Here is a 15,914-nt window from a genome sequence, read left to right as displayed (position 1 = left end):
TGATGGAGCAGCGCTATCAGACAGATATGATGTTCCTGGTTTCTTGTACATATCGTTGAATCAGATGCACACTGGGACAGCTCATTCGCTCGTAGAGACGTGTCTTCTGTCGCTCATCAGAAGGCAGTCAGTGACATGAATACAGCTGCACACATCTTCAACACTTCATCTGGTGTTTTCTGTCTGTCACGCTCTGGTTGTACAGTGTGTTTGCGGGTCATTCTTTCTTATCACTGACACTGCCTTTGATATTTTGTGTCAATTGCAACAACATTTGCACATTTTTAAAGTGTGAAATAAAATAGTTTTCTGGGTCACTGTAGCACAAACCCTGCAGAAGTGAAAACAGTGTTCGTCTGTGTTTGAGGGTGGCGTCAGACTCTTAGTGAGCGTTACGGGGTTAAATCTCTGTGTTGCTCAGTGCTGCCCTCCTCTGGAGCCTGTGCTTCTGGTTTAAGTTATAAACCTTCTGCGTGTGAAAGAGTTCAGAATGACATTCTGATGGCTTCTTCAAGACATTGTCCAGTGAATAATGTTTTCTTTCGATTTCAAAAATTGTTTGCAAATGTTTGGACATCTTCTAAATGAGTTTTGAGGTTTGTATGTTTCGAACTCCTGTCATTGGAATAAATGAATAGTGCAGTTATTACGACGTTCACGTTGAGCTCATAGTTTTGAGTAAATCAGATGGAAGTGGTCTAAAGAACAGTTTTATTTGATTGTTTCTATTGTCCTCATTTGTAAGTCCCTTTGGATAAAAGCGTCTGCTAAATTAAATAACATTTTGACGTTTGAGTGTTTAATCTTGTGTGTTTGATGCACACAGCGTAATTAGTTCTTACAGCACGAGGAGAAAACAGGAGAAACGTGCAGAAACACACTACAGTACACTTGACTTAGTGCACTTCCATAATGCACTTAAAGTGCTCTACTTTTGTACTTTATAAACGAAAACTTATTCTTTAGTACTTCTTAAGATCATCTAAGTGTACTCAAATGTGCTATTTTGGGACACCATGAATATGAACTAAAATGTGCTTTTAACACACTTTCTCTGTATTAAAAATGTATTTATTTATCACTTGTAGTACACTTGAAACCATCTTTCATACATTTTTAAATAAACTCATCATACATAGAAAATACACTTAATATTTAAAACGTAAGATTAATATATAATGAATATATACGAAATGCATTCATAATGTATTGCCCACATATTTTTATAGATTAAATAATTAATTAATTTCAAATGTAATGTAATTATGTTAACAATCCCTTTATATGATATGCTTAACTACATGTTTATGGTATCTTTAAATAGTACAATCAAGTGCACTATTACTGTCACGTCTGTGTTTTCTGTCTGTACGTGCTCCCCGTGACCTAGTTGTCCCTCTTGTACGCCCATATTTGGTTCTGTTCCTGTTCCTGTCCCCATTTAGTTAATTCTGTTCCACCTGTGTTTTATTAATGATCTCGTTTAGTTTTGAGTTTCTCGTTTTGCCACAGAAGGCAACTGTGACAATTACTGTGTCATTAGTAGCACTATTTCCACATTACAAATATAGCACTTCAAGTATGCTAAAAGCATGCTTACTGTTAAATTGTGAATTTTGGGATCTAAACACATGTGAATGAATCCAATCATGTGATATTAGTGCATTTATAGCAACCTAAGCACAATAACCTACAGAGTTTTGCTGAAGTAATGCATTTCTACTGTATTTTTCATGAAAATCCAAATAGAACTTAGTGATAGTATATATATATTAAAATCCACTAAAATTTAATGTAAAGCGATCGTAGCACACTTTTAAGCAATGCAATTATAAAACACTTCTAGTATTTTATCTGGCTACACTTAAAATTAGTTTAAAAGAAGTGTTAGTGCTAATTAGTGTATTTATATTAAGCTGTCGATTGGACAGAAGGTTCTTATAAATGGAAAAGGGTTCTAGCATTGAGAACAACATGTTATTAATCTGAAGAACAGTCCCCTGAGAGGTTCTTTCCTGAAAGGAAACACAGTGGTTCCTCAACAGCATCACTGCAGAATAATTAATAAAACCAATAACACAAACATGTCATTAATAAAACCAATAATGTTTTCTTTATTGTAGTTCAAAATAGTATTTATAACCAATTGTGTGGTGCATACAACAACAACAACAACAACAAATAACAGAAGCTCTAAGTCATGCAGCTCAAGAGATCAAGGTCACTGAAATGAAACTGCAGTAGCATAACAAGTATCCACTACTAGTGATTCTGTTTTTGTCATTAGTCTGTTTTCAGAAGCACTTTATTTTACAGCACGTTTCTACATGTACATACTGTATACTTACTCTAATAATAACTAGGTACTAACTTCTGGCAAGTACACGGTAAGTGTGTGCACAAACTATAATATAAAGTGTTAAAGTGTTGTTCCTTTTTATTAAGTCAATTTCATTTTTTAATTTTACAATCACAAATGGATGGACAAAAAGTTTTCAATAAATTCTTCAAGAAGACAAGTCGTTTATTTGGTGTTTAGCTGAGGCCTGGAGTTGTTTGGCATGTATGATTACCCTGAGTAAATCACTGCTGTGTGCGGACCGTCAAAACCTACCCACGGTTATATTACAGAGAGAGAGAGAGTGTGTGTGTGTGTGTGAGTGTGTGTGTGTGTGTGTGTGAGTGTGACAAATGAGGACATAAATGTGTATAATGACATGGGTATAACAGGTATTACAAGGAGAAGGTGATTTATGAGGACATTTCCCCATGTCCCCATATTTCAAAAGGCTTATAAATCACACAGAATGAGTTTTTTTGAGAAAGTAAAAATGCCTGTAGTCTCCTGTAAGGGGTAGGTTTAGGTGTAGGGTTGGTGTAGGACAATAGTATATACGGTCTGTACAGTAGAAAAACCATTACGCCTATGGAGAGTCCCTACAATTCACAAAAACAAATGTGTGTGTGTGTGTGTGTGTAGCAAAACCTCTATGGTTTGGTGTACAACAATGATTTACATGAACAGTATAAATTTAAAAAAAAATAAAATACAAAAAAAGGACCATGTACAAAAAGTAAAAAAGAGACAATCTTCTCAAAAACATGGAAATGGTTTAAAAATAATAAACCAATGGATGTAAAAGACAGACGCCTCTCGGCATGTATTGCTGCTAAGGTTATTTTTCCTGTAAATGTGTTTGTGTCGCACTGAAATGAGTCGAGTACATGCTTTGGAAGCTGTTGGTTGTGCCTCTGGTTAAGATTCCATACAAATCAATAATTCATCAGTCAATAATCATATTGTCAAGGCACTAATAATGCTAGTTGATATAAGAGATATAAAACTAAAGAAACACAACATGGGATAGGTATGAAGTATGAGCGGTGGTCGTCGTTTCAAGTGAGTTTACAGTGATTCGCTTCTCTGATCCGCTGATGATTCCAGAATCATGTTAATTGAGGTAGATCAACCTGCAGACCAATCGCGAGAGAACACCACCTCCAGACACTGTGAAAACACTGCTTCATGTGACTAGGAACCGGAGGACATTCATATTCATTCGCTGAATTAAAGCAAAGGACTTTGCATATGTGCTTTTTCAGTCAAGGCCTCAGTGGCAGTAAATGTGAAGGTGACGTCTCTATTAAAGCTGAGCTCACAATGGCAGCTCGATTTAATCAACAGACACGACAGATTCTTAAAACATCTTTACAAAAATAGTATTTCAAAGAGCAACCATCCCAGTTCATGTCAAACACTGAGATCTGCTCTGGTTTGGCAAAAACACATGGAAACCATCCTGTAAACGTTCCAGAGCAGCGTTCCTCGAACATAAAACGCGACGCTTAATACAAAGCCTCACCGAGAACACTGGGACGGCATCATAAAACATCTGCTTGCGTAATCATATCTGCTCTGTGCATTAAAGCAGCATGACTGGTTCCTCAACTGTTATTTCTCAGTGAAAATAAACATCTTTGATAATTGCATATACAAACACTGTCGCCATGCAGTGACGATTGCTCTAGTAAACACTCACGGCTGAAGTGCGCATTCGCAAAAACCTCTTTCCAATCTTCCCAGCTCAGGAGGACATGATTACATATGGCACAGATGACGTTCCCTTTAACACAATATATAAGCGACTTCATATAGTCTGACATAACACAATGCATAGCTAGATTATAAGAGTAAAGGAAACGCGGGTTAAAATAAAATGCCTTGATTCCTCTCTAAGGGCTTCACCCGCAGAAGCACCAGCAAACATCTTCCCTTCTTAACCGACGATTGTCTAACTTTCAAAGCCTAGAAGCTCAGTACAAAAATATTCAAGGAAACTTTCTGAAAGATGCATAGCTCATAAATCACATTAATGGAGAGCCCTGTTTTATGCCCGGTCTGCATGTTCCTGCAGGGATAGAAAATCACATCAAGGCTCTCCACACACACACACACACACACGTCTGTGAGTCTGTCTGTCCGTTGTAAGTGCTCTCAGATGACGGACTCGGGCTCCTCGGGCTTCACCTCGACCTGCGCGCCGCTCTTGATCTCCAGCATCTTCTCGGAGGCTTCGGCCGCCGGCTGCGCCTCCTTCCTCCTCCTCCGCGCCTCCACCCACGGGATCAGGCACAGCATGGCCCCGCCGATGATCGGAGGAATGCCTGCCAGGTAAAACGCCACGTCATAGCTGCCCAGACGGTCTCTGAGGAACCCTGCGTATAAAACCAGACAGAAAACCGGCTCAGCTACGCCAGATTTAAACGCACAATATGTAAGTTTTCGCCGCTAGACGGCGCATATTCAAAACAGAGAAATGAAGGCGTAGTTTGATGATGCCATGATTGAGTGTGGAATCATGGGAGTTGTTGTCTTCATCCCCACAGCCGATGCAATCATGTCCATGGATGAGCTAATGTATTGAAGACTTATTAAGGTCACTGTAGTATGAAGCATGGTGAGGCTGAAAGTCGTGAAACGAGGACGCTGGAGCGATTGCTCGAAAGCAGAGGAGCTTTTATTATGCCAAAGTCGAGTGCTTCCTCTTCTTCCGGTCGTGTGTGTGTGGGGTAAAGCAGCACTGTTTTATCATACTAGATACATTTGAAAGTTCTGTTATAATGCTACTCTGTGCATTCGTCACCTGTCTCATAAAATGCATAACATATTAAAGTGTCTTTGGTGTTTCCATGTTTTCTACAAAATAAAACCTGAAATCGAGGATGCAAACCGTCATTGGCAGGCGACGCAAGGACACGGTCCGTTACACTAGTTAAAATTGGTTATTTCTCTGGATTTAAACATTCTTCGAAACATTTGGGATAATGTAAGTACACAAGTCAGCAAAATATATAACATTGTTCTAGTGGTTTTTCGATATTTTAATTAAAAAATCGTACATATTGTGCATTTAAGGCCATTGCACACCGAGTCCGAAATTCTCGTGTGAAATTTTTGCACGTTAAAAAATAAATACGACCTCGCGTTATGTCAGTCACTTTTACACACTGCCCCCGAAACTTTCGTCCATAATAAAAACTTCGTCTCGCAGCACAAAGCACTGTATCACAAACAAAGTGTGAAACAGACGAAATATAAATATAAATATATAAATATAAACTTTGAATCGCTCGGGATCATCCTTGATAAGGAGATGGAACTCTCTTTTCTCTCTACACAATCTCTGGATTGGATGGACCCAATATTTCCTCTTTAAAATAGAAAAAGAAAGAGGAAATATTGGGTCCATCCAAGAGAGAGGACAACAAAATCATCCACACAAGACATCCTCACAAGACTCCATTTCTTATTGTTTTGCAAATTTTTTCGCAACGGATTAATTAATATGCATTGGACTCAGTGTGCAAGGTTTCTGTGCGTGACGAATGTTTAGGATGACGAATACGAAAAAACGCATACAACAATTTTGGACTATACGACCTTTACACTGAAAGACACTTCTGAAGCTGCATTTAGGAGTCTTTACACAGATGCTTCAATGCTGCTCAGAGGTGGCATGAATGCATTTACACTGCAATTACAGGTGTGTGTTTAATGTGTCTGATACTACCCAGCAGGCACAGGCGTCAATATCATGTCAGGTTGACGTCGGACAGATGATGCTTTTTGGTTGAGAATGAAAATTGGGTTGACGTCAGTATTTGACGCCAATTTGACATTGACTTAAGGTTGGATTTTGGTTACACAACCTAAAAACAACAAATATCAACATTAGCTGGTGTTGGTATTGGACATCAATTTAACATTGACATTAGATGTTGAATTGACATTGAATTTTGGCCATCTGACGTCGCAACCGAAGTTTAACCAAATATCAACGTCTCATCACATTGTGTGCCAGCTGGGTAGGGGCTGAGGTGGCTCTAATCTGGCATAATTTAGTCCAGCTTTTATGCGACATTGCATCTTTACATTGAATGTTGAGCATATTAGTGCCCAAGTACTAACTTTTAGAACTTAAAATTACAGTAAAAAAAAAAAAAAATTTAAAATTTGCATTTTTATAAACAGACATAAATGTTGATATGGTAATATACCAACCTACTGAAGTACTAAAATCTTTTCTTTTTTTTTTAACCTTTACAATTTACCGACAACCACCTCAAAACAGATTGACGTGATGAATCAAAGCTCGTCACAAATATGGTTCAAACAAACCATAAATAATGCAATAATAATTCATTTAACAACATGAAATGTAACATAAAAACCTAATGTACAAAACTGTTGACAAAAACTAAGAAAAAAAGCTAATTCAATGAAAAACCATAATGAGGATTTTGGGAATGTCAGTTTACAGATTTTCATTGTAAATTAGAAGATGAATGTTCGGTTTGACTTCCACAAACTGCATATTTAACAGTGTTTAATTGTACAATTACTGTGAAATGTATCATAAATGTATTTTTTAGTAAGTTAACCAATTATCATTATTACTGTAGCTTTTACAGTGAAGAATGGGTCCCACTTTATATTAAGTGGCCTTAACTACTATGTACTTACATCAAAAAATAATTACAATGTACTTATTGTGTTCATATTGTATTGCAAAACACGTCTGCTGCTATTGAGGTGGGATACGGATAAGATTAGGGACAGGTTTGGTTGTATAGGTTGGTTTACATTTAAATTAATAATTTGATACAATGTACTTATTGTGTACATACATGTTTTTACATTGATCTTATACTTTAAAAATACCTGCATGCAATTACATCTGTAATTAATTTCTGCAATTACATTTATAATTACACTTTTGACCCATCACTTACACCTTAAGTACATAGTAGTTAAGGCCACTTAATATAAAGTGGGACCGAAAAATAAGTTCAGATTTACACAGAATCCACATTGGCAATGGATCAGGAAGTTTGATTAACTGCATGTGTGTGAGTGTTTAAGAATCTCACGAGACGTGTTGATCGTTTGTAATGTTATTGTGTGTCTGGCCTCTTTTGAATGCATGAGTGTGAATGTCTGAGGGCTCAGTGATGCAGTACCAGCTCCGGCCAGCGGGTGGCATTACCTGCGATGGGAGGCCCGACGGTCATGGGGACGGACATCATGCCCAGGAGGAAGCCGATGGCCTGCGACACGTTCTGGGAGCCCACCAGCTCAAACGCGATGGGAGCCATGATGCAGATGAAGCAGCCATCGAACAGACCCATGAGCAGACACACGGCGATGAGTCCACCGAACACATGACACAGAGGAATCATCATCGACATCAGCCCGATCACCAGGAACGAGGACACCTGCAGATACACAGAGAGTGAGTGAGTGAGTGAGTGAGTGAGTGTGTGTGTGTGTGTGTGTGTGTGTGTGTGTGTGTGTGTGTGTGTGACATTTGTGACCAAATGTCCCCACAAGGAAGGTAAAACATGAAATCTTTGACATTGTGGGGACCGACCTGCGGCCTGGAGTCAGGTGTTACTCAGCCAGTGCTGCGGGGTTTTATGGATGATCTAACAATAACAACTGTGACACATATGACACATTCATTGTCTCTGGACAATGTAGCCACTTTGGCAAGGTTGTCATTTAAGGCCAGGAAGTCCAGAAGGCTGGTCATCAGGAAGGGCAGAGTCACGAGTTAGTTTGGCCTCCAAGTTCAAGGCGAGGTCATTCCATCCACTGAGGACAGCCCTATAAAGTGCTTGGGGAAGTGGTTCAATGCATCACTGAAAGATGGTGCCAATGTTGCAGACGCTGTGAGGCAAACAGAAGAGTGGCTGAAGAAGATCAATAGGTCCGGACTCCCTGGAAAATTGAAATCCTGGCTGTACCAGCATGACCTTCTGCCCAGGCTTATTTGGCCTTGAAGTATCATCCTTTAATTCAGGAGTGTAAAGACAAAGGATGGCAGGCATGGCTGTTTCCTGTGGAAATAGGCTGTAGTGGCTTTCCTTCCCAATCAGTATGGCGGCTGATGTCAGCTTTAGGCATGGACGAGAAGAGCAAGAAACACGCTGCTCGTAGGATGGGAGAGGAGGCTGAGCGAGCTTCATGAAAGCTGGAAGAAAGCTGGAAGCCATGAGCAGATGGGCAGTGACTTGGCCACCCCTGCCGACCCACCAACTGGAGAGTGTTGTGGTAAGGGTCGAAACACTCAAGGAATGTTGGGAGTGAGTCTCCAAACTCATCCTTTCTAATCATCCTACTACTTGTCCGCTTGATCCTATTCCATCTCATCTCCTTCAAGCCATTTCTCCCGCAGTTGTACCTGCACTCACTCAAATCATTAACACATCCCTTCACACTGGTATTTTTCCCTCAGCATTTAGACAGACTTGTATAACCCCACTACTTAAGAAACCCACCCTTAACCCATCACTTTTAGAGAACTACAGACCAGTTTCCCTTCTTCCTTTCATTGCAAAAACACTTAAACGAGCTGTCTTCAACCAAGCCTTTCTCACACAGAACAACCTCCTCGACAGCAACCAGTCTGGTTTCAGAAGTGGACACTTGACCAAAACTGCCTTGCTGTCAGTTGTTGAAGCCCTAAGACTGGCAAAAGTGGCTTCCAAGTCTTCATTACTTAACTAGCTGGATCTGTTTGCTGCTTTCGACATGATTAACCACCAGATCCTCCTGTTGACCCTATTGGCAAAGGGCATCTCAGGAACCGCACTCCAGTGGTCTGAGTCTTACCTCTCAGATAGGTCCTTCAAGGTATCTTGGAGAGGTGAGGTGAGGTGTCCAAGTCGCAACATCTAACTACTGGGGTGCCTCAGGGCTCAGTTCTTGGACCACTTCTCTTCTCTGTCTACATGGCATCACTAGGTTCTGTTATTCAGAAACATGGGTAACACTTTATTTCGACAGTCCACTTTAGACATTCTACTAACAGTAAGTAACTTTGCAACTACATGTCAACTAGCAGTCATTAGAGTAGTAGTCTGCTTAATATCTTCTTACACTTTATTTTGATGGGTCGACAACATACAATATACTGACTATGAGAAATTTTACAAGTATGTCAACTTATTCTACTAACCCTAAACCTACCCTACTGAGAGTTAGTAGACATGTAGTTGCAAATTAATGAGAATTAGTTGACATGTAGTTACAAAGTTATTTATAGTTAGTAGAATGTCTAAAGTGGATTATCAAAATAAAGTGTAAACGAAACATGGCTTTCATATCACTGCTATGCTGATGACACTCAACTCTACCTCTCATTCCATCCTGATGATCCGACGATAGCTGCTCGCATCTCAGCTTGTCTAACAGACATTTCTTGCTGGATGAAGGACCATCACCTTCAACTCAACCTTGCCAAGACAGAACTGCTTGTGGTTCCAGCAAACCCATCGTTTCATCACAATTTCACCATCCAGTCAGGCACATCAACCATAACTCCTTCAAAAACAGCCAGAAACCTTGGAGTTATGATTGATGATCAGATCACTTTCTCAGACCACATTGCTAAAACTGCCCGGTCCTGCAGATTTGCTTTATTCAACATCAAGAAGATCAGGCCCTTTCTTTGGGAACATGCTTGGGAACTCCTTGTTCAAGCTCTTGTTCTGTCCAGACTGGACTATTGCAATGCTCTCTTGACAGGTCTTCCAGCCAGTTCTATCAAACCTTTACAATTAATCCAGAACGCGGCTAGATTTGCACTGGCTACCAATAGCTGCTCGCATAACATTCAAGTCACTGATGTTTGCCTACAAAACCACCTCTGGCTCTGCACCCCCTATGTGCCTCTAGAAGTTTGCGTTCTGCAAGTGAACGTTGCTTTATTCTGCCATCCCAAATAGGCACAAAATCACTTTCACAGACTTTTTCATTAACTGTTCCCTCCTGGTGGAATGACCTGCCCAACGCAATCCGAGCAGCTGATTCCTTAGCCATCTTCAAGAATCGGCTAAAACACATCTCTTCCATCTTTGTTTGACCCTCTAATGGCGCTTTTTCACTGCCTGCGTCATTGAACTTGCGGCACGAGACACAACAGACCCGCTAGATTTAAATCAGCACGGCCAGCGAAGGATCGAACGCAACTGTTTTGAATGAGCGCACCTTTCTTTTAACAACCAAAAAAATGGCTGTTTCGTGGTCTATTGAGGAAGTACAGACTGTCTCTCGTTGATAGCCGAGGAGCGGATCCAGCGAGAGCGTGATGGAGCGACGCGGAATTAAAATGTTTTTCAGGAGTCACGGCAGTAGAGGTGGCGCAACTATAACGACACGTGAATAATCCTGCCCACTCTAAAGCGGTACTAACTGCAGTGGAAACGCAAACCGAGCCGAACTGAGCCGTGCCGTGCCGTTCTGAACCGAGCCGAGTCGTACCACGCAGTGGAAAAGCTCCATAATTCTAGCACTCTCTATTCTAATTGTATTCTTTAAAAAAAAAAAAAAAAAAACTTTATATTTATTATACAATTAACAAAAGCAAAAAAGGCCTCTAACTAGCTTGCTCTATTCTATATATCTGTTTTCTTTTTATTTATTATATAATTAAAAAAAAAAACCTTACTACGTGTACTGTGTTAAGCTAACTGAGACTTGTTATAGCACTTAGATATCATTGCTCTTTTGCTGATTTTGATTGCTTCCATTGTCCTCATTTGTAAGTCGCTTTGGATAAAAGCGCCTGCTAAATGACTAAATGTAAATGTAAACGTAAATATTCCACAATGAAAGTCCCCACAATTCACAGAAACTAACATGTGTGTGTCAAGTCAAGTCACCTTTATTTATATAGCGCTTTTACAATACAGATTGTGTCAAAGCACTTAACAGTATGTGTGTGTGTGTGTGTGTGTGTGAGAGAGAGAGAGAGCAGGTCTGGACGGCTCTCAGATCAGTGTCTCACCTGCAGGAAGACTTTGTTGACTCCAGAGACGTAGTCGGCCACTCTCCCGAAGATCAGACGACCCACTCCAGACGTGATGCCAATACAGGTGAGCAGAAGCTCTTTATTAGCGTCCGCACCGAAGCGCTCCTCCACATGCTTCATCTGAGAGACACACAATGATCAGTGATGGACAGCCTCAAAACACCTGCATTAAAAACATCACTGAATTAAATATCATTCATTTGGCCATTAGGATTCCTACAGACTTTTTTTCTTCAGATGTCTGTATGTGAAAGCGAACGGACCACGAGACATCACTGATCTCAATGAGAGACTGAACACACACACACACGCACACGCACACATACACACACACACACACACACACACACACACACACACAACTGTATAGCTATCTTTGTGAGGACATACATTGACACAATGCAATCTCTAGCTCCTGACCCTAACCTTCAGAACTAAGTGCCTCACCCAAACCCTTACCCTAAACCTACCCTTTACCCAATTATAACCTGACTCCTAAAACCAAGTCTTGACCCTCAAACATGCCTTTAAATGGGTCCCAGAAAGTGAGGACCGACCAAAATGTCCTCACTTTACAAGATTGTCCTCACTCCGATGGTCTAAAACTCAAACCGGCCCTCACAAAGATAGCTGTACAAGTGCACACACACACACACTCTCTCTCTCTCTCTCTCTCTCTCTCTCTCACGTACACTTTATATTTATTTTCATAAAAAATAACAAGTCCTCAGTACTGTCATAATTATCATGTAAATCATTTTATGGCTACATTTTCCAGAAAGTTGTTCCTTGTGTCTGATGTGACAGGAGCACATGGTCTTTACCGATGCAGACCGTTTTAGATATTTAGATATGAGAATATATTTTGAAGAATTTGAGTAACCAAATAGTTGTTGGTCCCCACTGACTTCAATATTATGGAAATAAAATATTAGGGAAGTCAATGGGGAGCAACAACTGTTCTTCAAAATATCTTCTTTTGTGTTCAACAGCCGAAAGAAACTCTGTAAGTATTTGTGGTAATACGAAACGTTCATAGCCCTGGTCTTTATTCCACGTGATCATGTTTATCAGACGGAGCAGAAGAATCTCTCAGGTCGTCAGAAGTGTCTCCGCCTGAAAAATCATACAGATATTGTTTGTAAAAGAACACCATTGGTGCATTTAGAAAGAAGACTCCCGTGTTTCTCAAGCAATCGCTGCTGGTGTTTGCGTGCATGTGCATGTGCGTGTGTGTCTCTGTGTGTGTGTGTGTGTGAGTGTAGGACACACAGGAACTCACCCGGAGTGAACAGGCAGGAAAAGGGGCCTGTTTTAGGGACTATTCTGTTACAACACTCCAAACAGACACCTTAACCCACTTCCTGCACTATGTGTGTGTGTGTGTTTGTGTATGTGTGTGTGTGTGTGTGTGTGTGTGTGTGTGTGTGTGTAAGAGCAACACACCACCCAGCCATTTGTCATGAATGCTCATTATTCATACTTACTGCATGCCAGCGTGCACACACACACACACACACACACACACGCATGCACGCACGCACACACACACACACACACACACACACACTCCCTCCTTCAGAGAGAAACATGTGAGCAGATCAGATCCAGAGGTGTAGAATTAGTACAGAAGACGACATGAAACATAAAAAACACAGGAGCAGATGTAGACGGGATCCTGGGCGTTCGGGTTCCTCCTCCCAAAACACACCAATCTGAGGGCTGGGAGAGGAGCGGCCCACACACACACACACACACACACAGAGAGAGAGAGAGTTTCACAATGTAAAAAATGAAGAATAACATAACACCTGGCAGTCTGAACATCATCAGCAATGCTCAACCTAATAGACTTCATTCTTGACCTGTGCTGGACACATGAGGAGCTTACAGACAATACTCTATCAACTCATGCAACAAAATTAACCATGCATGAGTCTTTAAGCCTTAAACGTGTAGATTTTATCACAGATAAGTACATGTTTAAGGCATATAAACACATGAACGGGTCTGAAACTCTCTCTATCTCTCTGACTCGGGCCGTCAGTCTTTCTTATTTTACTGTAGGAATTAGGGGTGGCACGGTACATGTATTCGTCCCGAACCGTCATGGTACGGACATCTCGGTTCGGTGCATGAGGCCTTACGACGAATACAGGCAATTCACCCCCAATCCAGAAGGGAGCTCCTGCAGTAATGCAGCACTGTTTGATAACCGCCAGCAGAAGAACAGCGAATGCCATGAGTTGCGTTTGAAAACAAAGCCCCCAGACAGTGACCATGTGCTGATTCTGAACGCGTCTCTCACATAGACTGACAAAGAAGTATACTTTAAAGGCTTGCGCACTGAACTGTTTGCGAAATGGAGCTTTGTGCTCGAGTATCCTACCTCTCTCATTCGGCACAAATCCAAATATTCCGTGCGATGTAACGTATCTGAATGCGAAACTATTATTTATTATGTAAATGATAGGCTTTGTACTTCAATCGCATTCCAACGGTGACTCAGAGGAGCGCGCTAATGTTTGGCTCACTGTATTTTATTTTGATAAAGTACCAACTGCGCTGTCAAGTTAGCAATGCTGGAACTGATGTGTTTTGTGTGTGTGTGTGTGTGTGTGTTCCGGCGCGATCACTTCAACTGTTTCCTTATACCAGCAGAATCAACTTTAAACACTTATTGTCTTACTAATAATGCATCACAAGGTCTGCTTTTATTTGTGTGCACTCACAATGAAAACAAAAAAAGAAAACAAATAGGATGTGGCTTTCTGCCATCTGAGTTTCCTTTCTGTGAACAAATTAAGCGTGTCACAAAAATGAACTGAAACTCAGCATATTTAGGCTGTTATGTGTCACACTGTTTCCTTGTTTATCTGTAAACTAAATCAAATATATTTCAAGAATTTATTCCTTTTATATGTATAAATAAATATATATATATATATATATATATATATATATGTGTGTGTATGTACTGCAGATTTTATATACAGTATATAACATAATGTAATACTATTTGGTATTTTCACATCTAGGTGGAAAAAATAGTAATTTGCACTACTGTCTGTTCAAAATAAATGAAAAGAAACCGAGCATAGTAGATTTTTTCCCCCTGTTGTACCGAAATCGTACCGAACCGTGACCCCCGAACCGAGGTATGTACCGAACCGTGACATCTGTGTACCGTGCCACCCCAAATAGGAATAGAACATTTTGAATGGATTGTGCTGGTCATGTTATCCTGCTGGCTAATACAGATGACAGTTTGAGAGAGAGTAAGTGAACCCATTGGAATTGGTTGGTTTTTCACATTAATTGGTCATAAAATGTCATCTGATTTTCGTCAAAGTCACAAGTATAGACAAACACAATGTGCTTAAGCTAACGATACACAATTATAATCTTTCATGGCTTTATTGAACACATCCTATCAAACATTCACAGTGCTGTGGAAAATGTAAATGAACTTTACCTTGTTGTTCTTACCAGGATGATCCACAACTGTTTTTGTTTTGTTGAGTTTCATGAGTCGTTCATGAGCCACTTGTTGTCCATGAAATATTATAATTGTTTGCGTGTAACTAGCTTGCACACATTTAGTCTATATTATGACTTTAATGAACACTTTATAACCAATTAATGCAGAAATCCAACCCATTCCAATGGCTTCACCACCACTTTAATTAACAATGTCTAATGAGTGTAAATGTAATTTTGCGCTCATATCCGGCAGGCTGTATGTTTTCCCTGACAGCACATGTAAGCAGGCTTGAGAAATACTCAAGCTGAGAAACAGTCACGGTTGTGTTATTCGTCTCGAGCATTTAAAATACACAGATTGTGCTGGAGTTAGTGTGTAAATCATATTGTTTACATATTACTACATTTCATTCAGTTTTCACATGTAGTTTAGATGCTTTCATTATGAATAGACTGACTGCGTTGATGGTTCATGTGTGACTGCAGGTGAACCACTGGCCTTTATCTGCTGGATCAAGATCATAAACAAATAAAGAACGGACTGTGACTGCTAAAAGTGCTAATCTGCATTTCTTGATGCTTCAGTGCATGACTGCTGACCTCAGCAGCTTCAGAAACGCAACATCATGACGCTGTTAGCATCTGTCTGTGTGCGAACATATCACGAGACCAGAGGTTTCAATCACAAAAATAACAAAAAATACATAACGTGTCCCAAGAAAATTCACCTACACAGAATATATAACATGTGCCAACAAAATGGCTTAGAAAATGGAAGTGATGAAATGTGGTGAGCTGCGGGACGAGTGAAACTACTGCAGATGACTATTGACACAAGGGCTCGTCTCTGTGTGTCTGCCTATGAATGTCAATGCCAAATTTTCTGAAAATGCTTCCAAGCATGAGTAAGTACATGATAAATAACAAAGGGCCCAGAACCGATCCCTGTGGGACACCAGTCATGATTAGATGGCTTGATTTGTACAACTAAGCCAGTTTCGATCTGAGCATGACCTGAGAGATTTGAGAAATGAAGGACCAACAATTCCTATAGAT

At 40.3% G+C, this 15,914-nt stretch overlaps 1 protein-coding gene across 1 annotated transcript in view; it reads right to left on the bottom strand.

Moving 5' to 3' along the window:
- Positions 1-2,085: 2,085 nt before the first annotated feature.
- Positions 2,086-15,914, bottom strand: part of slc16a10 (solute carrier family 16 member 10) — a 45,109-nt gene continuing 31,280 nt past the window's right edge. Inside the window, exons 4-6 of the mRNA XM_058755892.1 lie at positions 11,352-11,495; positions 7,548-7,776; positions 2,086-4,716 (exon numbers count right to left, since the gene is read on the bottom strand). Coding sequence (XP_058611875.1) covers positions 4,496-4,716; positions 7,548-7,776; positions 11,352-11,495 — 594 coding nt within the window. The 3' untranslated portion in view covers positions 2,086-4,495. The remainder of the gene's footprint in view (positions 4,717-7,547; positions 7,777-11,351; positions 11,496-15,914) is intronic.

This window comes from Onychostoma macrolepis, chromosome 20 (genome assembly GCF_012432095.1).
Source record: "Onychostoma macrolepis isolate SWU-2019 chromosome 20, ASM1243209v1, whole genome shotgun sequence".
Classification (NCBI taxonomy): domain Eukaryota; kingdom Metazoa; phylum Chordata; class Actinopteri; order Cypriniformes; family Cyprinidae; genus Onychostoma; species Onychostoma macrolepis.
Note: the sequence above shows the minus strand (reverse complement) of the source record. Positions and strands in the feature narration are given on the sequence as shown.